We start from the raw sequence: 27,879 nt of genomic DNA, 5'->3' as shown, positions 1-27,879 counted from the left end.
AGGGTTCCGTAGATTAAGTTAGCACTTTATGCACAAAAATACTGATAACGATACCCCTATTGTTATCAGTAGCTACTACTAACTAAGTAGCTAACTAGCCAAGATAGTCCACCAATGATAACAAGATAATGCTTTTTATTAAAGAAGCAAGATTTGACTGTTTGTTTGCATTGAGTAGGCTCTGAAACTACATAATCGATTTGAAAAATTCCAACTTGGGTCATTTTTGATCTATGTATTTAAATGAGAACTGTGCGGGTAAAAACGCGGGGTTTTGTTAGTCCGAAGTATGATATCTTGGAAAAAGATTTACTATCATAACTATCACAAAAACAAACTTTGGATACCTATTCATTTTTAAAATAAATTCAAGGACACAAACAATTTTTTTGTTGAGTATTTATATTTATATTTTATGAAATTATTACAAATTCTTACTGCAAATCACCTGTCCCTTTTTCTCACACTTGAACAGCTATTATTCGCAGTTAACATTAGAATTTCATTTTTTTTCAAATTCAACAAGTTTAAAAATTTATCGCATAATGCTTTTTCCATACCATTTTTTAGATGTAAAAATTCTTTTGTATCTTTTAAGCACTTTGAATATTCATTTTTAACATTGTGAAGTCTTGATTTAACCATGTTTAATTTATCGCTTAAATGCCTATTTAACGCAAGTACAACTTCGAGTAAATCGGAACGGGAGACACACGGTGACCCGTCTAGTTCAATAGGCAAGAAACCTTCAATTATAATTGAGTTATTTAATACTCTTTTCCAATAAAAGAAACCACTTCTTAACTCATAAAGGTAATCTTTTCTCTGTTGTGATAAACATTGTTTGACTTGAGTAAAATAGTCGGGTTCAGTCATTTGCAAATTTTTACTGAAGCCCGACAAACGAGTGTATGAAAATCTTCCTTTCCAAACATTTTCTTCGTGGTAAATATACATTTCAAAGGATTTTGTTTGCCATCCAATCAGTAAGTAAATTGGCCCATTTTGCGTATTTAGCCTACTAATAGTTATAGCTTCCTCTAAATCCATCTTTAATTTTTTTAAAGTAAATTAGTTAGGTAGGTAGGTACTTTTTGGTGTTTTTTATAGGTAGTTATTTGCGTTTTTTTATGGTTTTTTGTTTAGACATGATAAATGCTTGAATCTTGGCTGATCTGAATCGTAGCATAACATTTGACAGCTGTCTTAACAATTTCTTATATTTACTTCAAGTTCAAGACCCAAGTTTACTTCTCTGTCTACGAAGACAACGCTGCAACCTTTGACATTATAAAATTTCATTTTTAAAATCGGAAGAATAATTGAACTCATAGAACTTGTCATCTTTTTGTAAGGGAACTGTTTTACATATAGAAACACCGGAAACGGAAATAAAAATATAAAATTTCTACGGAATTATTAAATGGACTAAAGTGATATTCAGATAGCATGGGTACGGTACAGTTGCCTTATGACGTTCAAAATATGTACCATTATCGTGAATCGTGGCAAACTTTCAAGAGTAAAACAAACTGTCACCGTACGTACCCATGCTGTCTGAAAAACACTATAAAGTACTAAACTTGTTCAGTACAAGGCAAGGCAGTGCTTTAATTATCGATTTAAGTCGTTACACAAAACGTTCAATTACTTGATCGATGTTTTGCTGTTCGGCCGAGTACGAACAATTTTTGGATTTACCGCCAAAAATCGTTCGTGCTTGACTAAAATACTTCCGGCTGAAGTAACGATCCTGGGCCTAATTGTCTAACGGACTTCATTGATCGTAAAGTTCATACGATCGGCTACGATCAACGATCAATCGTAACTTTACATTGGTATTGTCTAATTTAGTTCATTATATGAAGACCGGATGGTGAACGATGAACTGAAATCATTCATGAAGATTGCGTATTGTTTATGCAAAACGGTAGTGAAACTATCGTTAATAATATTATCAAATTTATGTCAAACTCCATAATAATGCATATATTTTAACAAAGTTTTATGTCTTTTGTTTAAAACATTAAAGAAGCATTAAATTTCACGACAAATATCTACTATTGAAGACAATAGCGTGAGAAAATGGTACATGCAACTCAAGTAACAAAACGCAATTAACGAATTTAACCAAGGGCTATTTGGACTATTTGGTAATCTCCCTGTTGTCTGTGTAGGCTAGTGTCAAAATAACGGGGTATCCTATTAGTCTGTGGTGAAACATAGCATATTAATAACCTGTGGATTAGAAATTTAAATTTTATAAACAAAACAAAGTTTTTATTTTTCAGGTTTTAAAGAGAATTTAGAAATTGAGCAAAGTTTTACTAAATTATAGTGATCTAAGATCACTATAATTTAGTTAGAGCAAAGTTTATTTCGTTTGTGTTATTGTTAATCAAAAATATAAAAGTAAACAAAAAAGAAAAACTACCTCTATCTAATTTTGTCGATGTCCATTTCTTAAGAAGTTTCTCATTAAAACAACCCTTAACTCAGGCAAGGCAGGGCTAAGGTGGTTAGCGTAACTACAAGTGGTTAACTTACAGTTAGCCAACTGAAGAACAATCAACAATGCCCGATTAATAAGTGATCGCGCTGCTTGTCTACTACTTGCTGCTTGTCCCTGCACTAGTTATAGCATTAATTTCTTTGTTTGGAAGTATTTAGCACATCCGGGCTGCGCAAAAGGAGAGAGTGGGCATTTCCTCTGTCTCTTAGAAAAGTCCGCATGTTATTTTTATCCCAGTGTTAATCTCTAAGTCTCGTATGAATCGGCACCAATATACATAGGTTTACCTAAGTGTGTGATTAGTCACTTCACAAACAGACTTATTATTAAAGGATTTGAACAGTTCTCTAACTCTTTAGGGTGTTTTATTCCTTCACCAGCCAACAACAGTGTCATAATTACAATGGGTTCGCAGAGTTAGTTTATCTAGGCATTTAGATATACCATTCAAAATCCTCTACTGAGAGCAAAATGTTACTGTTGTATTTTATTTTTTATTCTTTACAATTTAAACTGAAAATCCACAACCCTTTCGGTTGCTACACGTCATCACGCCGGAATGCTAAATTGCTTGGCCGTAAGTCTCAATTGGTCCAGCCGGGGATCAAACACAGGACCTTCGGAACATTAATTATCATTAACACCTGATAGTGGTATATTAACACCATAACTACCAATCCACATTGGAGCAGGTTTTTTTTTTTATTCTTTACAAGTTAGCCCTTGACTACAATCTCACCTGATGGTAAGTGATGATGTAATCTATGACTGTAACGGGCTAACTTGTTAGGAGTAGTAAGACAATCCACACCCCTTTTGGTTTCTACATGGCATCGTACCGGAATGCTAAATCGCTTAGTGATTATAAGGTAAGGTGGTAACTGGCCGAAGCCTCCCACCAGCCAGACCTACACCAATTGAGAAAACCTCAATCGGCCCAGCCAGGGATCAAACCCAGGACACCACTGCTAATGTTTTCCTCTCAAAGATTCTATCTAACTTTTAGTATGAAAGATTAATTTTTTTTTTTAATTTCAGACTAAATTGATTATTATGAACAGACCATTATGATGAACCACTGATATTGACTCAGAGACATGAAGATGAGTGCTTTGAAAACAAGACTGACTAGCTGAGCCAGCTTAAGAATTATGTGGTGTGTGTGTGTGTCTAATTCCAGGAGCTCTCTATGTCAGCCATCCATCTATATTCTTACTCATTTTTGTTAATTATAAAATAAATTTGATTATTTAGTGTGTAACTTCATTGTACCTATTCTGCTAGCTGTTAGAAAGGTAGCATCTGTAATAATTTATTTACGGTAAAACATATTTAAAAATAAACATGCTTTAACATTTAAGTATGGCCAATATGTTGTCAAGTACAGTGGGCAGGGCTGAATCCATGATTGATGACTGATCCATGATGATGACTCGTTTTTCTGATTTAAGAAAATATACTAATCATCAAAACAGTGTCTGCAAGTACTGTACAGGCTGACTGTTTGGATGAGAAGTATATATTTGATTATTTTTAAGCTTTGTGGTTTCAGGGTTTATAAAAATGTCTAACTGAAAGTCTATGTTTACTGTATTTATTATTATTATAATAAATAAACTTAAAAAATCTTTTTTTTATAAACTTCCAACCCCTATTTCACCCTCAGAGGTGTCATTTTCATAATTCTTAGAATACTAGTAGTCAAGATACTGTAATAAAAAGATACAGTTTGTGAGATTGTAGGGGTAAACACTGGACCTACTGAACCAATGTTGAAGATTATTTTACCAATAAAAATCCACATTTGAGTATTATAGGCCATGTATTCCTTCCCACGGGAACAGGAATTATGTGGGTGAAACTGCAGGGGGTGAACATACACAGGTATTATAAATGATTTTTATCAACTACACTTTTTTGAATAATTTATTTAATTATTGTAATGGTAAAAAAAAATATTAATAGTAAAATGTTAAACTGAAAGCTTTAGTTTTGGAAAAGACTACAAAAAACAAACTCAGCAAAGTAAGTATTCTTTTATTTTCAAATATCAAAGACCAAATCAAATATCATCAGCATTTCACAATCTATGCAAATATTTTGATAATACTGTGTGTATTATTTGACCAGATACTTTTATTTGACATTTATGATTTGACCAGATAACAGGGTCATCAGTACAATGTCCTATCAGCTAAAAGCCTTTGTCATCTTTTCTTCAGCACACCAATATGTTATTCTATTGTATTGCAGGTGCTTTTTGTAATATTGGAGTCTGCAGTTATAGGGCATATTCCAAATATCCTGTAAAGCAAAATTGTTAATATTGAGCATATTATAAAATACACACATCAACATTTAGTCTCAATGTAAGTGTAGTTTGTGTACTAAGATAATATAGCAGACAGACAAGCTTCGCTTTGACTCATTCTCAATTCCTATCCTATTCTAATCCCACCCATTGGCTTATCTACTATTATTTCCTATTCCTATTCGGTAGCTCAGAATCCTAGGATTCCTAGGGTGGGCATGCACCAATGGAAAATGTAAATGTACCTATGAGCGATGACGAAAGAGTTCATTCGCCATAATCATAATTTTAAAAATGAAATTCGATTCCTTTTTGATTAATAACCAGCAAACTTAACTAAACCACACACATAAGCCCTGGAACACAGATCCCAACACATTGGATACAACAACATGCAAGATGTCGCAGAAATCTAAAACATGGTATGGTATTAAATATCGTAGGTATTGAGTTTATGTCGCTCTATGGACTTATCGTCTCTTTCTCTGGTACGTCCAAAGAAAGTGTGTGTAAGAAGACATTGGATGCTGGAAGAAAGATGCTGTTTGATCCCCAGTTCTTGGAGGAGTGAGACTGTGTCCAGGATATTCAAGCATTCTTCTTCAACATATTTCTAGAGCGTGTATATTCTTTTTCTCACTTTCTCTCAGAGTCCAAGTCTCAGCATCCTATATAAATCGATTAATAGCACTCAATTAACTTCATTGTTTTGACTTTATAGGTTCATTGCAAAGAATATATTATTTATTACTCTTTTTTAACAGAGTTCATTGTTTACAAACAAAACACTTCGCAAAGTTTCGTCCTAAAAATGCTAACTGTGGACGGGGAGACTGAATTGAGAGATTTAGAATGGAAAAAAATATTAATTTTAGATATTTAACAAAATATAAATTATTATTTTGGAATTTTGGACATCCACAATTTGTCCGTTTTACGATCAAAGGTGACTCAAGACCCATCGTAAGTTTTTGACATAAGCCATGACCATAAAATTTTACACAATTCGAAGACAATCGCAAATAACTGTCAAATCTTAACAAATCATTCACTCTTCGTATAAAAATAACGATCTAATCGTAATGAACAAACTATGCCCAACCGATGGCTTTCCATTGGCTTACACAATCCGAAATAGCCGTTTGACAAGTAAAAACGTACGATTTCAATTGTCAAATTCAATCGTTTGCGTTAGACAATTAGGCCCCCTCTTTGGTTATTGCTTTTAATTTGGTCCATATGGTCCGTGTTATTTCCTGTTATTTCCATGTTTAGATCTTTATTTTCTGTATCTCTATGTCTATCTGTCGACGTCAAGACAAGTTAATTGTCAATGTCACATCTCAAAATTGTCAATTGTCATTTGTCATTGTCATGTCATGTGGGTTTGGGAATTGATTGTGATGATTGGGAAATATTATAATAATTTGTATTTGTAACTCTAACCCTAATAATTTGATAAATAACCAATAATGTCTGATGAAGAAGAAAGTGTAGCAAATTCAGATTTTGAAAAAGATAATGAAAGAGTAAGGCAATTGAACATGAATTTACGTACTTCTGTCCTATTATCATGAGTGCCCGCAAACATACAATTATTGTAAGTTGGCTGACTAAACTCTTACAAATTACGTGGACAACTTTTTAATTGTACATAATTTTTAATTGTAAGTGAGCGGGTGCTCTAAATTTATGATATGTTGTTTCAAGTAGGCTGGCTACCAGCTAAGATTTATCATTCCATCAGCCTAACAAGTCAACGACGATGAGACGAAGAGTGAACGTCTATTGCAGCATGTCACGAAGGAATATTTTAACCAAAAGATTATTTTATACTATAGATAGGTTACGTGCCTGCAAAATCACCGCAAAATGTGATCCGAATTTAGCGACTCCAGTTCAGTAGTTGCGATGTTAAAGAATAACAAACATCCATACAAACTTTCGCGGTTATAATATTAGTAGGATGTATAGGTAGTTTTAAAGCTTCCTAAACACACAACTTGTAGTCAATTTGTAGGTATTATGTGTATAAATAACTTTTGTTGTTCAATAAGCGACTAAGTGAAATAAAGATAAATATGCACATTTGTCTGCCTCAGTTTTGCATTAATGCCCTATCTCTAGTATAAAATATCATTGCATCTTTTGGTTGAAATATTCCTTTTTTAGGGTAACTTGAAAAATTCATCACAGATGTAAGGGACTCTCAGTTAAGATGAGTTGAGTTAAATTTAAAACCATAAGTTTTAATTTCAACTCGATACTTCATAAGCATTCCTTAAATGAAGACAAGTCTTGACAGACAGACTTGTTTCAATGGCCTCTCTGGCGCAGCGGTAAGTGGGGTGGATTTACAAGGTCCTGGGTTCGATTCCTGGCTGGAACGATTGAGGTTTTCTTAATTGGTCCAGGTCTGGCTGGTGGGAGGCTTCGGCCGTGGCTAGTTACCACTCTACCTACAAAGACGTAACACCAAGCGATTTTGCATTCCTGTATGATGTTGTGTAGAAACCGAAAGGGGTGTGGATTTTCATCCTTTTCCTAACAAGTTCGTTGCTTCCATTTTAGATTGCATCATCACTAACCATCAGGTGAGACTGCAGTCAAGGGCTAATTTGTATAGAATAAAAAAAAAAGACAAACATGACAAAGTGATCATAAATAGGGTTCCTTGTTTCCTTTTAGATTGGCCTTTTAGATTGGCCTATAAATAATATACTCATTAAATAATCTATTCTTTTCAAGGAAAGCATCAGGAATGAGTTATCAACTCTATCTTTTGAAGATCTTCAAAAACTAAAAGAGAAAGTTGGTGCTAAAGTTTACAAAGAAGTAGTGTTTGGTAAACAGTCTATTAGCCATGAGGCACGAGTGTTCAAGAGAGACAATAAGAACAGACCCCGAGAAATGAGCTCAAAAAAACCAGTGCGAATGTTGAGAGATGTTGTTTCTGTAAAAAAGCAAGAGCCCAGGGATCCAAGGTTAGAATATTTTTAGTTTGATAATGAATGATTAGATGGTACCAGATAATGTGGACGTCCAACAAAAAGGTGGGAAGACAACATTAAACCTGGGGCCTCACTGGCTTAGAGTTGCGGCCGACAGGGTGCAGTGGAAGCAGTTGAAGGAGGCCTATGTCAGGAGACATTACGAACAGTGGGACATACTATAAACAGATAAAACCCAAAACTTATTTACCTATACTACAGCCTTTCTTGTATTGTTTACCAACTAAGAAATTAGAATTCAATTTCAATTTTTGATTTTATGGCTTGCTGCTGTACCAACTGGGTACAATTTACTTCGCCAATGTCGCGTGGGTAAGGAAGACACACTTTTAGAGGTTGATCGGTGTAAGCTGGGAATCAAGAATTGATTATTAATCAGCTTAATTTTGACACTATAAATAGCGGATTTTTTTTTTTTTTTGTTAGTGTGGATGTTAGTCACATTTCTGAAAAAACACAAAATTAATATTGTTAACACATATAATATTTACAGTTTAATGTTATTACATTGAATATATTTACATATAAATTTACAATAGGGACTAAACACAGACATTAACAAACACTCAACATTTAAAGGACGTGGAAATTTAGGAGGGAGAACATCATATAGGGGGTGGAGAAGTTTAGGGCAAGAGAAGAGGATATGGGAAACTGAGCCTTCGTCCAAACCACATTCGCACAGAGAGTGATCTCTCACTCTAATTTTATTCAAGTGGACAGGTGTACAGGCATGAGCAAGTCTTAAACGGGATATTGTGGAGGTAACCCATCTGACAGCATACCTATGGAGAAAGAACCAAGGTCGCTTGGGTATGTCTGGTTGAATTGAGGCATAGAATTTACCTTTAATGGTTTTTGATTGGTTCCAAAATGATTGCCAAGATTTATCTAAATAGTTTTTTGCTAAGGTGCTGAGGTCATGTGAATAATTTTTAAAATGTTCCAATGAGCCAAGTTGTACAGCTGCCTTAGCACAAGAGTCCGCAGATTCATTACCAGAGATGCCGGAGTGACTGGGTATCCATGCTAGAAATATAGACAAACCCATTAGATGACATGAGAACAGAGCTTCCCTAATCTGTAGTATAATAGGAAATTTTGACTTACTTCTAAAAGGGTTTTCCCTAATGGAATACAAGCAGCTAAGGGAGTCAGTAAAAATAACAGTTTGTTTTATGTTATGGGATCGGGCAAACAGGATTGCCTCTAACAAGGCAACAGCCTCTCCTGTGAACACCGAGGTTTCTGGAGGACATTTAAATTGCAAAACTATTTTATATTTGGGAACCCAGCAGGCTGCACCAACACAACTTTCAGGGGAGAGTTTTGAAGCATCTGTGTAGATGAACAAGTAATTTGACCAATTTTGATGAACAATTTCTTGGAATTTTGTGTTGGTGTCAGGGGCGTCTTTGGTTAGTCCCAGATCTGTAATCACAGGAGGATTGTAAACAAGGGCCTCATATGACGTAGAATACAAAGGATTTATTGATAATGACGACAAGGGATGCGGAAGATTGGTAAATTTTTCAAAACTATTAAGGAGACATGAAGAGGGATTACTAGGTCTAAGGACTACTGATAGCTGGGTTAATTTAGACCATAGAGGGTGGGAAGAAAGCTGAAGTGTTTTACTGATAAATCTATCACATAGATACTGTCGCCTGAGATGCAGCGGAGGATCAACACATTCAACCTGTAGAGCATTTGTTGGGGATGACTTCATTGCCCCTAAGACAATTCTAAGAGACCTATATTGAATTCTGTTCAGCAGTTCTGAGGTAGTTTTATTTAGGGGGTCTAAAATAAATGAACAGTAATCAATGTGACTACGAACTAGCGCATTGTATAATAGTTTTAAGGAGTAAGCGTGAGCTCCCCACCATACTCCTGCTACAGCCCGTAGCACATTGATACCTTTTTCACATTTTCTAGAAATGTATTGTGAATGTGCGATTCCGTTTAGTTTTCTATCAAGTATAATACCAAGAAATTTGGCTTTGTCTATCAAGTTAATAGGTTGTTCCTCCAAACTAAAGTTAAAAGTAGGGATCGATCTCTTCCTCGTAAACACTACTGCTTGGCATTTGTCCACTGCTAGAGAAAGGCCATGATCGGAGAGCCATTGGCTTAGGTAATAAAGTGCAGAGTTGAGACGTAGATGTAGTTCGTCTACAGAGCTCGAACTATGGTAAAGGACAATATCATCAGCATACTGTAATATGTTGCAAAAGTTGTTTACAGACAATTCTAGATCTTGAGTATATAGGCTATAAAGTAAGGGACTGAGGACAGAGCCTTGGGGGAGACCCTTCCAGACTAATCTGGGGGGAAGAAAGGTGGACTGGTGTTTCAACACCACTGACCTGCCAGAGAGCAGGTTACATATGAAATGAGTCATCCTCGGAGGAACACTCAGCTGGAGCAATTTTTGCCTGAGTGACGGAAGAATTACATTATCATATGCAGAAGCAATATCTAGAAATATACCCACTAGGTACTCTCCCCTTCCAAAGGCAGTTCGAATGTCTGTAGTGAGTATGCTGAGACTGTCTGCAGTACTGAGACCTTTCCTAAAGCCAAACTGGGAAGGAGCCAGCATACCTTTGCTCTCCATTAGCCACTCCAATCTGTTTTTGAGGAGGATCTCCATAACTTTTACTAAAGTAGATGACAGTGCGATAGGTCTATATGAATTAGGATCTGATGGATTTTTGCCAGATTTGAGTATGGGAATAATTAACTGGGTTTTCCAGGCATCTGGAATAAAACCCTTATCAAAAAAACAATTTATCATGTTAAGAAAACAGTGTTTAGATTTATCATTTAATTTAACCAAAAAAGAGTAGGGTACACCGTCTTCACCTGGGGCTGAATCTTTTAAACCACTAAGGGCTATTTGAAGTTCTGCAAAGGAAAAGAGGGCATCCATTTTATCTGTAACTGAAATTACTGCAGGAAATGTGGAATCTTCCATAGTTGGAACATAAGGGGGAGCAATTTTATCAGCAAAAGCACTAAGCCATTCAGTTGGATTATTGGAGATGGGATCAGAGTGATTTAAGGATCTGCGAAATCTTCTGATGTTATTCCAAACCACTGAGGAGGGGGATCTAGGGCTAAGTGATTCACAGAATGTGGACCAACTAACCTTTTTCTTTTTGGGGACTATTCTTTTAATCTTAGCAGCTATATGTTGATACTTAATAAAGTTTCCATTAGACATACAAGCTGTATATTCTTCTTCTGCAGTTGTTCTTTGATTAAATAAATCAGTGCATTCTTCATCCCACCAGGGTGGAGAAGGCAGTTGATTTTTTGCAGAAGTTTTTTTCTTAGGTATGTGAGAGTCGGCTGAAGACAGAAGAGAGTTAATAAATAGATTGTAGTAAGTCGAAAAATCACTATCATGATCCAGAACCGGAAGAGAGTCCATCATATTGTCAACGGACTGGGCATAAGCAGACCAGTTCGCTTTACTCAGTCTATATTTAAGCAGTGGGGTAGGGTTTTGAGGAGGGACAGATCTAGTATTCAATGATATGATAATTGGGAAGTGGTCACTACCATAGGTACTAGGAAGAACTCTCCAGGATAGTTGGGATGCAAGAGAAGAAGAGGAAATAGTCAGATCAACTGCAGACGGGTTCTGAGATGGATAAGCTCCACGAGTCGGAGAGCCATCATTTAGGATACACAAGTTGGCATCCTCAATGATGTCTATCAGTAAAGGAGCAAAACCATCACAGCTGAAACACCCCCACATAGTGTGGTGGGCATTGAAGTCACCCATAACAACAGTTGGGCTGGGAAGGCATGATAGGATGGATTGGATCTCAGGGATCAAGGAAGCATTAGGGTGAGGGATGTACAAACACAAGAAGGAAATATTAAGGGATCTCACAGCAACAGCATTAATCTGATCACTGTGGGGAGGAAGGGGGATAGAAGAATAAGGGAGGTTGTGCCGGAGGAAGATGGCACTCCCTGCATGACTGTCACTCCTGTCATCCCGCAAACAGAAGAAACCCGGGACCCGGAAGCGAGAACCAGGCCTCAGCCATGTCTCCGAGATGGCAACAATGACAGGTTTATGCAGGTTAATAATTGATGTTAATTCATGTTTCTTTGGTCGAATACTTTGGCTATTCCATTGCAGTATTGTTGTTGGGGCCATTTTTAAGTATGTTAAACAGTTCAGTTAAGTTTTGGGCAACGTTGGGCGGTAAGGGCAGTTCACTGCATGGAGCAATAATGCTAACTAGGAATTCGGTTAGTAGTTCCATCATTCTCCCTTGAGATGGGAGGTTATCATTTGGGTTGGGCCTAAGGGCACAACCATTGGGGAGGGATGATGTTGGGTTATTTGTGATGGATTCATGGGCATTTTTATCGAATCCCTTGCCTAGTGGGGCTCGAGGACGAGGGGATCGGAGGATTGTCTCTCTATATGATTTGCGGGGAGTAACATTAGCTGGACGTGGAGAGTTCATAGAGCGAAAAGGGGAGGATGAAGGACAGGGTGAAAAGGCTATATCTGCAAATGATCTGCGGACAGGGGGAAAGCGTGACGAAGCCTCTATATAGGAGATGCTCTCCTGTGACATCACACTTTTAATGTCCTGCTGACGAGTGAACTCAGGGCAGCTCTTGTCAGATGCAAAGTGCTTTCCTGAGCAGTATAGGCAAGTTGATTTATCTTTAAGTACCTCACAAGAGTCCCCGGTATGTGCTTGAGCACACCTATAACATCTAGGTTTAGACCTGCACTGAGTGCGAATATGGCCAAAACGGCAGCAGTTAAGACATTGGATGGTGGGGTATTTGTAGGGTTCAACGGAAAGGGAGGAATAAAAAGAGAATATTTTAGAGGGGAGCATTTGGCCCCGAAAGGTGACTACGACCGACTGCGTCGGAATCCATTCAGTAATTCCTTCATTGGACGACTTGCGGTTTAACCTACGGGCCTTTAGTACTGCCCCACATCCGTTTGGTAGTTTCAGAGAATCGACAAATTCGTCCATATGCCATTCTGTGGGCACACCTCTGACTAGACCCATCCGAGTAATATTATATGTAGGTATAGTGGCTTGATATTTAGCCAGTTTTAAAATTGGGCTGTTCAAAAATAAGTTTGCAGCCTGTGCGGAACTGAATTCCACACTTATCTTATTGCGTCCGATATTTTTCACTCCATCACAAACTATGTCTGTAAACTTATTTTTATGTAAGAACTGTCCAAATTTAAGTGCACGAATAGAAGTACCCGCAGATGGGTCTAAGGTTTCCCTGGAAACTTGAATGATATAAGGGCCTTTGTCGTTATTATTGTCGTATTCTTTGGGGCCATCTGCAAAGGATGGGTGGGTAAAAACAGTCTGAAAGGAAGATTGGGTTAGATCTGGGGATGTTTTTTTCCCACTATCATTTGACGGCCTGTCATCTTCGACAGGACGCTTTCTGCTAGCACCATGTGCTGTTTCTGAACCGCCGGGGTCTGGGGGCTTTCGAGGCGGCGGATCCACCTCCATGCCTACCTGTCTTACTATTTACAACTTACCACCACCAAAATATGTTAGTAAAACAAAAAAAATCAGCTACTTTTCACTAAAAAAAACACTCGAAATATACACCGCACGTGGGTCAACCTTGGCCGACGCTAGCGAAGTCCAAGAAATTAGAAATCAAGGTATAAACCGCATGTCATTTCATAACTTATTTATTTTAAATTATGTATGGTTTGTTTATAAATTTTATTTATAATATATTACTCATATCTAAATGTTCAAAGCTTATTAATCAAATTTATTTACATTAATTTTAAAACAAGTTAATTATAATTATTATTAGGAGTGAAATGACTAGTGATTTATACCCTCTTTTTTTATTTGTTTGTTGGTAAACAGTACTCATCAAGAAAGGCTGTAGTATAAACATCGTTTGAATGATTTAATAATGAATGATTTCATTATTTTGCTATTAATATTATGTGAAAAAGTAACAACATCCAATCCAATCCAATCACATCCATCCAATAGTATGTATTATCACTCTAAACAGACCAGATTCTTTTAGATTAAGCTAGCAGGCCCAGTCGACCTCATTAGACCATCCCGTTAGCTAAAGCATCTGCATGAACGTCTGTTAATTGAAAATAAGCTCACAGCTAACTTTTATCTTTTTTATTTAAAAGATTATTTATTAAATTAAATTAATTAAATAAAAATAAAAATAGCCATTATTATTTGATTTTTAAATATGTTATACTTAATACTAAATTTATATTACACCAGAGCAGTCAGGTTGTCTTTCGACAAAGGCCTCCTCCACAATTGCCACTCTGCTCAGCCTCTAGCTTTTCCTCACCATCCTTTTGGTAGGTTGTCTTCCCATCTTCTGTCCAAATGGTTATACTATAGATAAAGGAGACAAGGATGACCACAAAAGATGGGAAGATTTATCAAATTAGTAGAGTACATTGTCTCAAATTTTTATTAAAACTGAGGACTGTTTTGATATTGAGATGTTTTATTTAAATGTGACATTTTTCATACTAATAATAATCATTTTGAAATATTGTATTTTATTAATAAAGTTAATATAATTGTTATAGGTTTGACCCACTTTGTGGTACTTTTGATAAGAAAGAATTTGCGGAAAACTATAATTTTCTCTCCAATGCCCGTGTGAATGATATGAAAATGATAAAAAATGAGTTAAAACAGACAACAGATCCAGAGAAAGAGTTGAGTCTACGCCGGCTGCTTCAAAGGCTGAATGATCAACAAAAGGCCACCAAAAGAAAGAAATTGGAAAGTGAGAGAAAAGATAAGCAACGCCTCGAGGTGGAAGCAGAATTTAAACAAGGAAAGCAGCCCCATTTCAAAAATAAATGTAAGTTAACATTTTTGTCATCTAAACTAATATTATAAATAGATTAAAAATAAGATTACATTGTTTGTTTGTTAAGATTTAACTCAAAAACTTCTTGATTGATTTTAAGAATTCTTTTACCACTAGAAAGCTACATTTTCCACTGAGTAATAAAGGCTACATTCCTGTATTTCCATGGGACCGAGGTCCTAAGTTCAATTTCCAGCTTGAGTCAATTTAATAATTTGTATAGGTACACTAAATTGAATTTTAAGAAATTAAATATAACATGTCTTAACTTTATAACGTGTAAGTCTTAAGTGTATAACTGTCTTAATCAATGAAGGAAAAACATCATGAGGAAACCTGTGAATTTTTTCAATTCTCTAAGTGTGTGAAGTCTTCACATTGTTCAGTCTGAGAGGAGACTCGTGCTCAGCAGTAAGCTGAATAAGGGTTGATGATGATGATGACGATGATTCTAAATTGGCTATGGTCTGGTTTTCTTGGTAGGCATTGGTTGTGCCTTACTAAAACTGTCAGATGTATGGGTAAAATAAACTTGTGTCTCAGCCCTTTTACAAGTAATCCAGTTACAAGCTTCGATGTATTGTGACTCAAAAACAGATGAGATTGTCAGGGCAACTTAACTTAATCTTCGATAAGGTTTCTTTCAGTTATTTTTTCATAATTGTTGTGCAATTACTTGCAACAGCCTTATGCAAATTGCTTGAGGGTACGGTTGAAGTTTTAAAGAATATTTACCATCCTTTTTAATTATCTCTAAACCAAATTGGTAAAGTTATTGAACAGGTAAGAACAATAAACAAACACACAGACAGACATACTATGGCATATACGTATAATATTAGTATGTAACTTTGTACCTTTGCAGCTGAAGCGCGGGTCGAGTCTCTCGTGAAACAGTATGAAGAATTGAAGAAAAAAGGTGCAGGCCGTATACAGAGGCATCTGAAACGGAGGCAACAAAAAGTCAAAAAGCGCTCCTTTAGAACGCCTGTAACCACTAATTAATAAAACAACTTATTTTTACATGGTCTCTGATTTTTCATTTGAGGAATTATATATATGTACCTACTAGCGAACTCCCGCGACTTCGTCCGCGTGGAAATCAATGTACCTAAGCTTTACACCCCTATTTCACCACTTTAGGGGCTGAATTTTATATTAAATCCCCTGTTTACACCTCCATATCCCCTCTTCTATAAGGAGGGAGGCCTGCCCTGCACAGTTCGTTACATGTAGGATGGTGCGGGCGACAGTTCGTTTCACTCTTGAAAGATTGCCGCGATTCACGATAATAGTATCCGTATTATGATTTATGAACGTTGTACAGGCGATTGTCACCGTACCCATGCTATCTGAAAAACATATTTAGTGGACCGTTAAAATAGGCTGATAATAAAATTATGATACCTAACCGCGTAATTTGTGAAAACAATATAGGTTATGCAAGCTGAGTCGCTTTCGTCCGATCGTACATTCATTACGATATTACTCATTAATTTTAGGACGTATTCAGGTAGAAGTTTTCAGTTTTGATGGCCTCCGTGGCGCAGTGGTATGCGCGTTGGATTTACAAGACGGAGGTCCTGGGTTCGATCCCCGGCTGGACCGATTGAGGATTTTTTAATTTGTCCAGGTTTGGCTGGTAGTCGGCTTCGGCCGTGGCTAGTTACCACCCTACCGCCAAGCGATTTAGCGTTCCGGTGCGATGTCGTGTAGAAATCAAAAGGGGTGTGGATTTCATCCTACTCCTAACAAGGTAGCTCGCTTCCATCTTAGATTGTATCATCACTTACCATCAGGTGAGATTGTAGTCAAGGGCTAACCTATAGAGAATAAAAAAAAATGTTTGCGCTGATCAACCAGAGTTTATCGATTGGTAGGTAGGTAGCAAGTGGATATAAACAGGTCTGATATCGATATAACGTAACAGCGCTGATCGTAGCAGCAAGCTAATTCACAAACTTTTTTTAAAAAAAAAGGAATATTTGCTTTTGCTTTTATAAATTACTAGCGGACGCCCGCGACTTTGTCCGCGTAAAAATCGATGTCAACTTTCAACCCCTATTTCACATTCTATTTTGCAAATTTTATAACTTATACCTAATAAATAGTCCACTTATCATTTTACATTTACAAATGTACCTAGAAAAATTAAGGACTTTCCGTACAAACTTTCTACCCCTACTTCACCCATTTCTGATTTTGTTTTCGCGTCAAAAAGTATCCTATTATCCTTCTACGTATTATGGTCTCAAATCGTCTTAAGTATCATTTGAATTCATTCTGTAGTTTCAGCGTGATGCCCGGTCAAAAAAAAGGCAAACAGACAGACAAAAAATAGAAAATAGGCTTCAGTATCGATCTCCTATCTCTACCCTACTCCTACCCTACCCGTACCCTAACTGTATCCTACCCCTACCCTACCCGTAGCCTACCCTACCCGTAATCTTCCCTTTCCCTACCCCTAGGATAGGGGTAGGCCCTACCCCTACCCTACCCCTAACCTAGGCAAACACTCCCCTACCCTGCCCAACCCCACCCTACCCCTACCCTACCTTTACCCCTACCCTACCTTTACCCCTACCCTACCCTTACACAACCCCTACCCTACCTGTATCCTACCCTACCCTACCCTATACCTTCCCTAGCTTACCCCTACCCTTAGCAAAATCGGTCCAGCCCTATAGCGTGGTGCGATGACAAAGGAAAATAGAGACTTCTATGCTAAAATTATAATCTTTGGATCTACTGAACCGATTTGAAAGATTGTTTTACCAATAGAAAGCTACGTTATTTGCGAGTGTCATAGGCTATGTTTGATTCGCATATTCACACAGGAACGGGAACTAAGTAATTGAAAGCGCGGGTCGTCATGTAGCGGAATTTCTGCGTCTTTTAGAAATTTTGTATTATCTCCGAAACTATTTAACTAATTAACATACTATAAAGGGCAAATCTTATCTCCATAATATCCTTGTGATTATTAAATAATTTATTTTGATAAGGATTTAAGTTAAGTAGCATAAATAATGACGCAAACCTAAGTATATAAAATTTATAATTTTTAAAACACAAAAGGTAGTATATCTGCTAATATATAGAAGATAGATATATGGTGTCGCAGACTTTTTTGTACAACTTTTAAAGATACATAAAGCCTCCATACATTAATTTCAATTTTACACAATGGTTAAGGCAGCGCATGCGAATAAGTCTGCTTAAGAGGATTTTCGGTCCGACCTGTATGACAAAAACTGTGTTAACTCGGCGAATATATATCATACTAATATAAAATATAGCCTATAGCACTCCCCGATAATGTAGCATTCTACTGGTGAAAGAATTTTTGAAATCGGACCAGTAGTTCCGAAGATTACCCCATTTAAAAAATGTGACAAACTTACAAACTTACAAACTTTACCTCTTTATAATATTAGTATAGATAGTATAGATAATGTAGCATTCTACTGGTGAAAGAATTTTTGAAATCGGACCAGTAGTTCCGAAGATTACCCCATTTAAAAAATGTGACAAACTTACAAACTTACAAACTTTACCTCTTTATAATATTAGTATAGACTAGTATAGAGTATAGATGACCAATATCCCCTTTCCCCTCCAACTAGTCGGGAAAGACTGTGCTAGGAGTGGGTACGACAATATACCAACGGGGCGGGGATCGAATTGAGGGGTGCCTCAGTGATGAGTCCAACCGCTCTTATCGTTGCGCTATTGAGGCTTCAACTTTGACGTATGCTAGCCGTGATAGCAAAGAGGATAGTCCACCACGCTGGCCTAATGCGGATTGGCAGACTTGATTATTACAAAAAAATATATATGCGATCCTCTTACCAAGCTCGTTTGATTGATGTATGTGTCAACTATTCTCGTAGATGCATTTGGGTCTCAAGAGTTGATATGTGTACCGAATTGCGACTGGATTAGTTTGGTACATTCGAAGAAAACAGACAGAGAAAATGTGCGAAAGTGATATTATAATATCTGTCTCAAGTTTTCTCTGTCTGTCTGTCTGTCTGGGTTCCGTTTTTTGTACTACGTACGTTCGGACCCTTAAAAAGGTAGGTCGAGATGATGCCTGCAACCAATGATAATTTTATACTACAGATCGGCTACGTCCCTACAAAATCACCGCAAAAAGTGATCTAAATAATAGGCTACAAAACTGAGCGCACATATGCTCAATTTTATTTTTAATTCCGTTATTTATTTATGTATTGTTTTTATACTTCTTGAACACATAACTCGATATTGTAGACGATATTTAGGTATTATTTGTTCAAATAACGTTCGTTGTTGACAACAACTAACATTGAGATGTGGAAATTTCCTCTTTTGAGCGCCTCATTTTCTCATCCAACAGTATTTAACATAATTGCCTGGAACCGAGTCGACTGTTGTTCAGTAAAGGTACTTTCATATAAATTATAACCTTGAATGTTAATTAAGTAGTTTAAAATCATTAGCATTTTCAGTAGCACTTGTTACAATGTTTGCATAGCCCATCTGCCACTTCAAGACAAAAATATTGTGTTTCGACAAACATGAAACGTTTTAAAAATAGGCATGACTTAACAACTTTAGTGGGTAGATACTAGCGGACGCTCGCGACTTTGTCCGCTTAAAAATCGGTGTAAACTTTATTTCATTATTTAACCCCATATTGTTTTATACGGAAGTCCGTTAACCCTTTTATATTAAAAGAACTTCCGACATCTTTTGACCCTTTAGGATTTTGAATTTTATCGAATAACATAATAAATTTTCAAGCATGTTTCTGGTACAGTGCTCGCCACGGATCTTTATGTTTGTGAAGTTAGCTGCGGAATGAGTATAGATGCGCGGTCGCGTCTAGCCGGCTCCCCGCCCGCGTCGTTTGTACCGTTATTGATTCATTGCGCAGTTATTTGTTGCTAACTTCACATACACAAAGATACGTGGCGAGCACTGTAATACACACACCAATTGTAATAAATGTGTTATGACCGCATTTCACTCCCTTATATTTTTATTTTCGTGTGTTTTATATTAATTAAATCAATAGGTTCATTAACATTTACCACTTTTAAAACATGTAAAGGGCGTATTCAACCAAAGAATCAAACCTGGAAGCCCAGGGCATGGTGTAGAAGCTCATGTATCTATAATAGGCTAGTTCACACTTTTTATTCTAAACCGTCTTAAAATGGTTAATATCATTCTACTAGATCCTGAAGAATATTTTTTTTGAGACCTAAATACTTTCAAATGTTAATTTTAAATTTAACTTTTGATTAAATTAAATTAAGCGCTGTCAGCCACTTAGACCATTAATAACGGTCTAAGGTCAGCCATGATTAGGTATATGTCATGTCAAGAACGTTTTGTTTATTAGTTTTAGTTATGTAAGAAACCATGTTTTTTAATATTTTCACCGAAAGTATAGTTGGTAATTACCGACATTTCTATATTTAACGAGACTCCGGGATAACTAACTGTGAGTTAACATTTAGATCGGTTTGTTCCAAAAAATCGGACGTCCTTTAGTTTGTCATGTTTACTAAGACTATGACGTCATAAAGTGGTACGCAATTTTCAATTTAGGTTTCTAAAGTATTTTATTACTGTTTATATGAAAATTGATATTTCGGACCTTTATTCAAAGTAGGTACTATACATAATTAATTATGTTTACTTAGGTACTTATATTAAATTTGATATGAGCCAACTACCCTATAACGGTAACCAGAATACAGACTTCAGGCCGGTAGGTACAGAGTAATGTTATTATTTGATTATCCTGACTTATTATGACTATTGGCTGAGTTTGTTATGGGCTCTTCTCGGACCAACGCCAAGGTTTGGAATCCTTGTAACTTTAATTTTAAGTTTTCGACTTTACTTAACACGATTAAATCATAACTTATCATGACGTTTAAAAGTTAAGTGCTTGTAATCGTAAGCTAAGCTTAATACAAAATTAAAAAAAAAACATTCATTCAGAAGATGAGGATAGGTACTCAGTAATAAAATAAAAATAAATGAAAAAGTTTTATTATTATGACCTTCACAGTCTGCAATGATGTTTGGATATATATTTTTGCATCTTGATTAGGTGCCTTTTATAAGCACCTGCTTAAACATTTGCTTTTGCGTATTGGCAACAATTGAATAGGTACCTAGGAGTATCAAATTCAGTATAAATACCACCCGACCAGGGCATCTCTACCCCAGTTATCCAGTACCCCTGCGTGAGAGGCAAGAGACACGTGAACATGAAAGCCTTTATTTTAGCAGTCCTTGGGCTCATCGCAGCTTGCGGTAAGTTTTCATTTATTTTTACCAATCTGTAGAGCAAACGATTGAACTCAGTAACGGTAGCGAAGCCTGAATACCATGATAGCTCCACGGTTCGTTATCACCATCATTATTATCAGCTGGATAGAAGTCCACTGCTGAACATAGGTCGTCTAAACAACATGGCGTCGCATCCAGCGGTTCCCTGCAAGCCGTTTGAGCGACAAGCCTTTTATTGCAAATTATCTTGACCTGACAGACCTCGGAAAACGCGTCATTTAAATGTGGCTCAACCCAATAAAATTTACGCTCAATACTCAGTTCTTCAACTTTCGACTGCTGAACATACCTAGGCATTTTCTAAGGACTTCCAAACTACACGGTTTTGGGTCGGTTTATTTGTATTATCATGCTCACGGCCGTAGAAAAAGTAGGTATTGTATGCCACTGCACGTAATTAGCTATTGTAGCACTGCATTCGGCTTCGCCACATAGCACAAAAATCCCTCGTGCTACAATGACAAATACAAACAATTGCCTCCTTATAATCCGAAACTATTGTATCGACAGAAACAAACAGAAATTAGATATATATCTTTATCTATGTTTTTAATAAAAGTAATGTTTAGTTTTGTTGAATAAGTTTTGTAAATAAATAGTTAGGTAACAAAAAAATGAGCCTAAAAAAATTTTAATTACAATTTTAGGTCCAGATTAAAAAAAATCACGACTGATTAACTCTCAAATGCGAGTTTCGAATTCACCTGTTTCTCACTCTTTCCCCTGACGGCCTCCATGGCGCAGTGGTATGCGCTGTGGATTTACAAAACGGAGGTCCTGGGTTCGATCCCCAGCTGGGCAGATTTAGCTTTTCTTAATTGATCAAGGTCTGGCTGGTGGCTAGTTACCACCCTACCGGCAAAGACCGCCAAAAGATTTAGCGTTCCGGTAAGATGTCGCGTAGATACCGAAAGATTGGATTTTCATCCTCCTTCTAACAAGTTAGCCCGCTTCCATCTTAGACTGCATCATCACTCGTCAGGTGAGATTGTAGTCAAGGGCTAACTTGTAAAGAATAAAAAATACGATAAGATACTATAGAATGAGAAAGATAGAGGTGATTTCGAAACACGCACCTTGCGAGCTATACTATATAATAGCATCGTTACCACAAAACACCAATACTCCTAATCGTTACAGAATAGCCCTAAGGTTCCACAAACACGACAGATTAGACAGAGGCTTGTACATAAATGTTTTCTGTGACAGAGGGCAGTTTTTGTTATTGTGCCGTAAAATATAGTCGTTGTGCCGCTTCGCCGATAAGACATTTACCTGCTCACCTAAGGATGAGCTAAGTTAATAGTTTCTATCTATAATATTTTTTTTTTGTTACAGAGGCAGGAGACACACTAAGATGTAAGTATTTTTATTTTTTACTTTCCCCCTTTTGGTATGTCAATCGTAAATAATAATTAAAGGAGCTCCACTTAAAGGGGAAAGAGAGGCTTGTTAAGTACAGGGGCGTAGCTACCGCGACTAGCTGACGCCGCGCGGTTTCACCTGCGTGGTTCGCGTTCCCGTAGGAATACGGGGATGATATTTAGTCTATAGCCTTCCTCGATAAATGGGCTATGTAACACTGAAAGAATTTTTCAAATCAGACCAGTAGTTCCTCAGATTAGCGCGTTCAAACAAACAAACTCTTCAGCTTTATAATATTAGTATAGATACGGGGCCTCCGGACTACTGGGGCCGTTTCGTGTGAAAACAAAAGTTGGTAAAATGTAATCAAAAACTTAATTAATCTGGCACTTCCCGAAAAAAAAACTGCATACAGAAAGATTTCAGAAATGACAAAAATAAAATATATTTTTTGCTTCAAGTTGAGCCAACACACGATCAGTTTTATCGAGCGTTAGCGCTGCAAGCACATCATATGTTTATTTCATAGACAAATGTTAACAGCATTGCGTAAAATGAGGTTCCTTCATTCTATTAGGCCCGACATCGGTCTAAATAAATATTGCAATTCATTATTTATTTCATTTTAAAAAATTAGGGAAGAATCAAGCACTATCGCCAATCGGTCACACAGTCGGCACAGTCTTCTTTCACGGTGGCGTCACAGATCACTATAGACTAGAAAGGTGGCGTTTTCATTAATTGTGCTTGAATTTCTATTATGTTTGTGTTGTTTCAGTGACATACGGTACGGCGCCTGCCTGCAAGATAGGCACAGAATGCTTTGTACCATTGCCTCGTAACATAGACGAAGCTCTCACTGCCGGCTATGTACAAGTTGACATGCCGGATAAAGACTTACAGAATACAGAGTGCTATGTTAACCCGGAGGAACCCAAAATCGGACTCATTTGCGATGTAGATACTCGTGGAGTAGTGGGTCTAAACGTTGCAGTAAGTACCTAACTGACGTCACCGTCATTATATATGCATAAGTCTAGTTAACTTAGGAATATATTGTGTGCTTTACTGTAGTTTTTACTTTACATTTAAAACTGACTGTACGCGGACGGACGGAGGGACCGTCATACTTAAAATACGTACCAATATCAGAGGCTTGCCAACCAATCAGTTTTAAATATTGGATAGAAAATAAATAAATCATTATATAACCAATCAGTTAGTTGGCCTGTGCAATGATTTTAATTGTGTGCCGGAGCGATACTCACAGCAGCTGTTTGTGAGGGATGGGTTAGTACAGTTGTGTTGGATGCCAGGTTCTGACTTAAGTTTATGGGAGGCTGGGTGATTCAGCGGGATTCCAAGCACGGTGCATCGCTAGTCGACCGCAGGTAGGAAGCCCGATTGTAGGCTAGCCACCTATGAAAGTTTGCCCCGTCAACTGGCGAAAAATCTTGGGATGGCTTTCATCGTGCCGGTTGGTACCCGGACCCGGAGAGAGAACGCGATGGCGAGGAGGTTTCGGGCTACCCCGTGGTCTCCACCTAAATCAACTATCAGCATCTTTGAAACGATAGTCACGATATCTAGATTGCAGCAGCTCATATAACTATCACATCCTATTCACTGCTTTGACCTTCTGCTCACCACGCATCCAGACAGTTTCTCGGTGTCAGTTGTCCCTTACGCAATTCCGATCACTGTCTGGTGAAGACAAAAATAATTTCTAAGAAATTCGTTATTGTTTACTAATTAGGATTGCACGTGAAGATTGTTGTTGACCATGAATAAATAGAAATCATGAACATTATACGTTATCATATTCTAAGTTGCTCACAAACTTTCAAACTGTAAACATGGCTAGTAAAAGAAAATCACTGTGTATTGACGAAAAAGTTTTACTCATATGCCTTAAGGTACTGCATAGAGACGCCGTGCCCTGTGAAACACTGTATCATCCAGAATGTTAGGTGTCCTTGCTTTCTATTCACCCACCCCTGTATGTCGTAAATCAGTCTCAATTGTCCGTAACTGAACCAACTAACCACATAACTACAAATAACTACTTACATCACGGTGTTAGTTAGGTACGTATTTTATATGGCATATTTTAACTACATATAATGTAGGTAGATACTATAGGTAAATACCTACTAATACTATTATTAATCTGTGCTTATAATGTAGCGGCATATTTTTATATTGTAAAAGTGCTAAAAGCAGTGTTTTAAATACTGTGCAGTTGACACTAACTTGAAATTGTATGCCTATGTACCTATACCTTGTCTAATAGATATCAAACGAATACCTTTATTTACAGATAGATATAGAAAACGACGTGAAAAACCCACCGTTTGATTTCTTAAAATTGGGATGGATACTTTATACATTGTTTGGACGTGAATGTTACGCTATTCAAATTCTTTACGTTTCCCCAGGTAAGTTATCAGCGATATATACCTACAACCCCCCTAGTCAAGTGGCACGTCGATTGTCTTTCTACTATCGAGGAAGAGAATAGAGAATCGACGTGCCATGGCTAGGGGGGCTGTATAGACTGCAGTTGCGTTTTATAAAAACGGCGCACAAAAATTGTTCACAATGCTATCGTGTCTTCAACTAACTTGCCAAGTTATAGGCGGGTATTGATGAGAACTTTTTACCTAGATGGGTTGTGACTGACATTAAAGGTCTAGCGATGAAAATCAAGGACAGTTAAGGGAACTCTTTAACGGTTTAACGATGAGAACTTTTCACCTAGTTGTCATAATTTTAGTCACAACCCACTGTCATTAGGGGACTACATTTATAGCAGTCACCTTCAGTAGGCTTACGTCATACAGACACCTGTACTTTGGTGAATTTTTTCTTGCCTAATATTTATAATAGCTTCTACCAATAATATTATGATATTCAGCAAGAAAGGATTACGGGGAGGATTTGTTAGGTGAAATGCGTACATAATATATTTTTAGTTCAATGGGAACGTTTTTAGGGTTTTAAAGTCAAGATTTTCTATTCCAAATTTTTTTATATAACCTTGCATAACAAATAAATATTGTTGTAGTTATAGTCTGATTTTAATGGCGACTACAAGTTTCCATGGTTATAGTTATTTTTACTTTAATCTTCCAGAATCTTTAGAGAGGTCTGCGCAGGAACGCATCGCTAGCTACAATCCAGACGACGTCTATCAAGAAACCCATGTGTACTTGCCTGGACGCAATGGTGATTGGATGGCTGTTCCACGTGATGAAAATAAAGTTGCTGAGGAAACAGTATTCACAATTCAAGGCTATCTTCCTCAAATGGGTATGTTCTAAATTATATGAATTGTTTTATATATATCTAGCAGACGCCGCGAGGTTTCACCCGCGTGGTTCCCTTTCCCATAGCAATATGATATACCTATCCCTAATTTAAAGATGGAAAAAAAGAACCTACAAATTAAATACCTACGAAAAATTTAATAAGTGGAGAAAAGAACAACGAGTTGATTCACTTACGGAAGAAGTTTTTTTAAACTAATAACTCCTTTTACCTCACATACACATTACACATTATTCATCTTCACTGCAGTCGGAAATTAAGTTACCGGGTAAAAGCATCTCTTTTGACATAAATTTTTCCAAGTTCGTACATTTAACTTTTAATTAAAATAAAACATTGAATTACCGTAAGTATTTTTTTTATTTTCTCGCTATCGTAGTGAAAAATATAGTGTAACACGCGGGGCTAAACCCATTATAAACTCGGTTTCTATTTAGCGATTCTTCGGTTTCTTCGATCCCTAAAAATACCTCGTATATAATGGGTCGTTTTAGCCCCTTGTATAACAATCTACTATTGTATGTACCTAAATAGGTTTGACTGTTCTTGTTCTTATTGCTTTCTACACGTGCCTAGTGGCAGTTTTCAATGTTTTCATACTGGGACTATCGCGTAACCGTAAACGCGAATTTCTAAGGAATTAAAACAGTTGTGCAGTAGTGCCACTAGATGGCGCTGTATTAATTCCTTAGAAATTCGCGTTTACGATTACGCGATCGCCACAGTATGAAATCTGCCACTAGGCTCAGAACCAAGTCTGAACCTGTTTTTTTCGTTTTAGTTTATATTTTTAATTTATTATTATATATTTTTTTTAATTTATTATTTTTATTTATAATAGGCCGTCACTACTTTGAAAAGGTTACTAAAACCATGCAGTGCACCGAAGAAGAAATGCCTTCATGGTTCTTGTTGTTTGAAAAATATTCAATGGTAGGAATTGGATGTATTATGCCGATGGATCATCCGGCCGAAGTAGAGGGTAAAACGAGTCGGTTCGAATCTCCTGCCGAAGCTGCTATTAAGGTATGTATAAACAACATAAACATAGGTCTTTGACTATTTAGACTATGGACCTGTTTCGCAAATGAATTCACAAACAAAAAAGTCTGTCGTTTTTTGAGGGGGACGAGGTACACTCACACATCGAAAATATTTAACACCATTAAATATATTATGTGTCCATACATTACACACAAATATACTCGCAATACACACACGCTTACTTTTTACACAGCTAACCAACAGATCGCATCCACAGAATACATAGGTACATAGAATATTCGATTAATTGATCGATTTTTTGCTGTTCCGTCAAAAAAATCGGTTCTTTATAGACATTGTTTTTATTTATACAAATTTGATAAAATTAAGGTAGAAATACTTACAAATGAAACGTTACTCCATCTTTTACTGAGCTACTAGTTTTTGGCCGTTTTTATGCCAAACGTCCAATTTTAAACGTCCAAACATACACACAAACTTTCGCGTTTATAATATTAGTAGGAAGCAGGATTAGCTCTTGATATTTTTCATTTCACCCTTACTTAGGCGGAACAGTGTGCCTAGTAGGAGTTTTCAATATTTTCATAATTTATATGGAATTTAAACAGTTGTGCAGTAGTGCCACTAGATGGCGCTGTTTTAATTCCTTAGAAATTCGCGTTTACGTTAACGCGATAGTAACAGTATCAAAATGCCACTAGGCCCTCTGGACACTATTCCGTGCGTGTAGCCGGCGTTTATCAATTTATAAGACGTTGTCACGTAAAAAATAAGATAGTTTGAACTTGAATTAAATGAATAAAATACTGACTAATATTCTGATTACAGCTCCTCGTTCCCAATGGACCAGCATGCCTTCCCAAAATGACCATAACGACCTTACACGTGTACACCGCTGCCAAACCCTGGAATATAGGGATACCTTTGAGAAGCCACGAGTAAATCAGTCATCATGTAAAGAGTATTTGTGGTAAGGTACCTAAACATACATCTTACAGCCTAGCACTCATTTTATTGTCCCTACTTGTTTATGTTTCTTTTTTCCATGTTATTATTTATGATATTAAAGTTTGAATATTGTGTTA

At 36.8% G+C, this 27,879-nt stretch overlaps 2 protein-coding genes and 1 long non-coding RNA gene across 6 annotated transcripts; 2 read left to right on the top strand and 1 right to left on the bottom strand.

Annotated features, from left to right (window-relative positions):
* The first annotated feature begins 524 nt into the window (after positions 1–524).
* Positions 525–27,879, top strand: LOC112057143 (uncharacterized). Of its 2 annotated transcripts, XM_024097640.2 has the most exons (8): positions 525–986; positions 20,956–21,058; positions 22,433–22,453; positions 23,238–23,452; positions 24,780–24,897; positions 25,595–25,771; positions 26,631–26,815; positions 27,623–27,879. In XM_024097640.2, the coding sequence occupies exons 1-8, from the start codon at positions 912–914 to the stop codon at positions 27,734–27,736; spliced, it is 1,008 nt and encodes a 335-aa protein (XP_023953408.1). In that variant the 5' UTR covers positions 525–911; the 3' UTR covers positions 27,737–27,879. The 2 variants fall into 2 exon arrangements, with proteins under 2 accessions (XP_023953408.1, XP_023953417.1); XM_024097649.2 differs by lacking the exon at positions 20,956–21,058 and having other exon boundaries at positions 526–945.
* On the bottom strand, positions 3,848–5,978 carry LOC128199266 (uncharacterized). The gene is made up of 2 exons (XR_008251918.1): positions 5,069–5,978; positions 3,848–4,816 (listed from the first exon to the last, which is right to left on the bottom strand). It is a non-coding gene; the product is annotated as an uncharacterized LOC128199266 (long non-coding RNA).
* Positions 6,187–15,768, top strand: LOC112057166 (ribosomal RNA processing protein 36 homolog). 3 transcript variants are annotated; one of them, XM_024097660.1, is made up of 4 exons: positions 6,187–6,352; positions 7,572–7,807; positions 14,451–14,731; positions 15,606–15,768. In XM_024097660.1, exons 1-4 carry the CDS (start codon positions 6,296–6,298, stop codon positions 15,743–15,745), a joined length of 714 nt encoding a protein of 237 aa, XP_023953428.1. In that variant the 5' UTR covers positions 6,187–6,295; the 3' UTR covers positions 15,746–15,768. The 3 variants fall into 3 exon arrangements, with proteins under 3 accessions (XP_023953428.1, XP_023953439.1, XP_023953433.1); XM_024097671.2 differs by having other exon boundaries at positions 6,198–6,352; positions 7,577–7,807; XM_024097665.2 differs by having other exon boundaries at positions 6,206–6,423.

The sequence above is a fragment of the Bicyclus anynana genome, chromosome 21 (genome assembly GCF_947172395.1).
Source record: "Bicyclus anynana chromosome 21, ilBicAnyn1.1, whole genome shotgun sequence".
Classification (NCBI taxonomy): domain Eukaryota; kingdom Metazoa; phylum Arthropoda; class Insecta; order Lepidoptera; family Nymphalidae; genus Bicyclus; species Bicyclus anynana.
The sequence above is the reverse complement of the archived record's forward strand: the minus strand, read 5'-3'. Positions and strand labels throughout refer to the sequence as shown.

Excerpts from the sequence above, each read along its gene's own strand:
- LOC112057166 (XM_024097660.1), top strand. The coding sequence starts at position 6,296 with ATGTCTGATGAAGAAGAAAGTGTAGCAAATTCAGATTTTGAAAAAGAT. Across the intron at positions 7,808-14,450 it reads CAAGAGCCCAGGGATCCAAG|GTTTGACCCACTTTGTGGTA; the intron begins GTTAGAATATTT and ends TAATTGTTATAG. Across the intron at positions 14,732-15,605 it reads GCCCCATTTCAAAAATAAAT|CTGAAGCGCGGGTCGAGTCT; the intron begins GTAAGTTAACAT and ends GTACCTTTGCAG.
- LOC112057143 (XM_024097640.2), top strand. The coding sequence starts at position 912 with ATGAAAATCTTCCTTTCCAAACATTTTCTTCGTGGTAAATATACATTT. Across the intron at positions 987-20,955 it reads TTTTGTTTGCCATCCAATCA|GGCATCTCTACCCCAGTTAT; the intron begins GTAAGTAAATTG and ends CCACCCGACCAG. Across the intron at positions 22,454-23,237 it reads GGCAGGAGACACACTAAGAT|TGACATACGGTACGGCGCCT; the intron begins GTAAGTATTTTT and ends GTGTTGTTTCAG.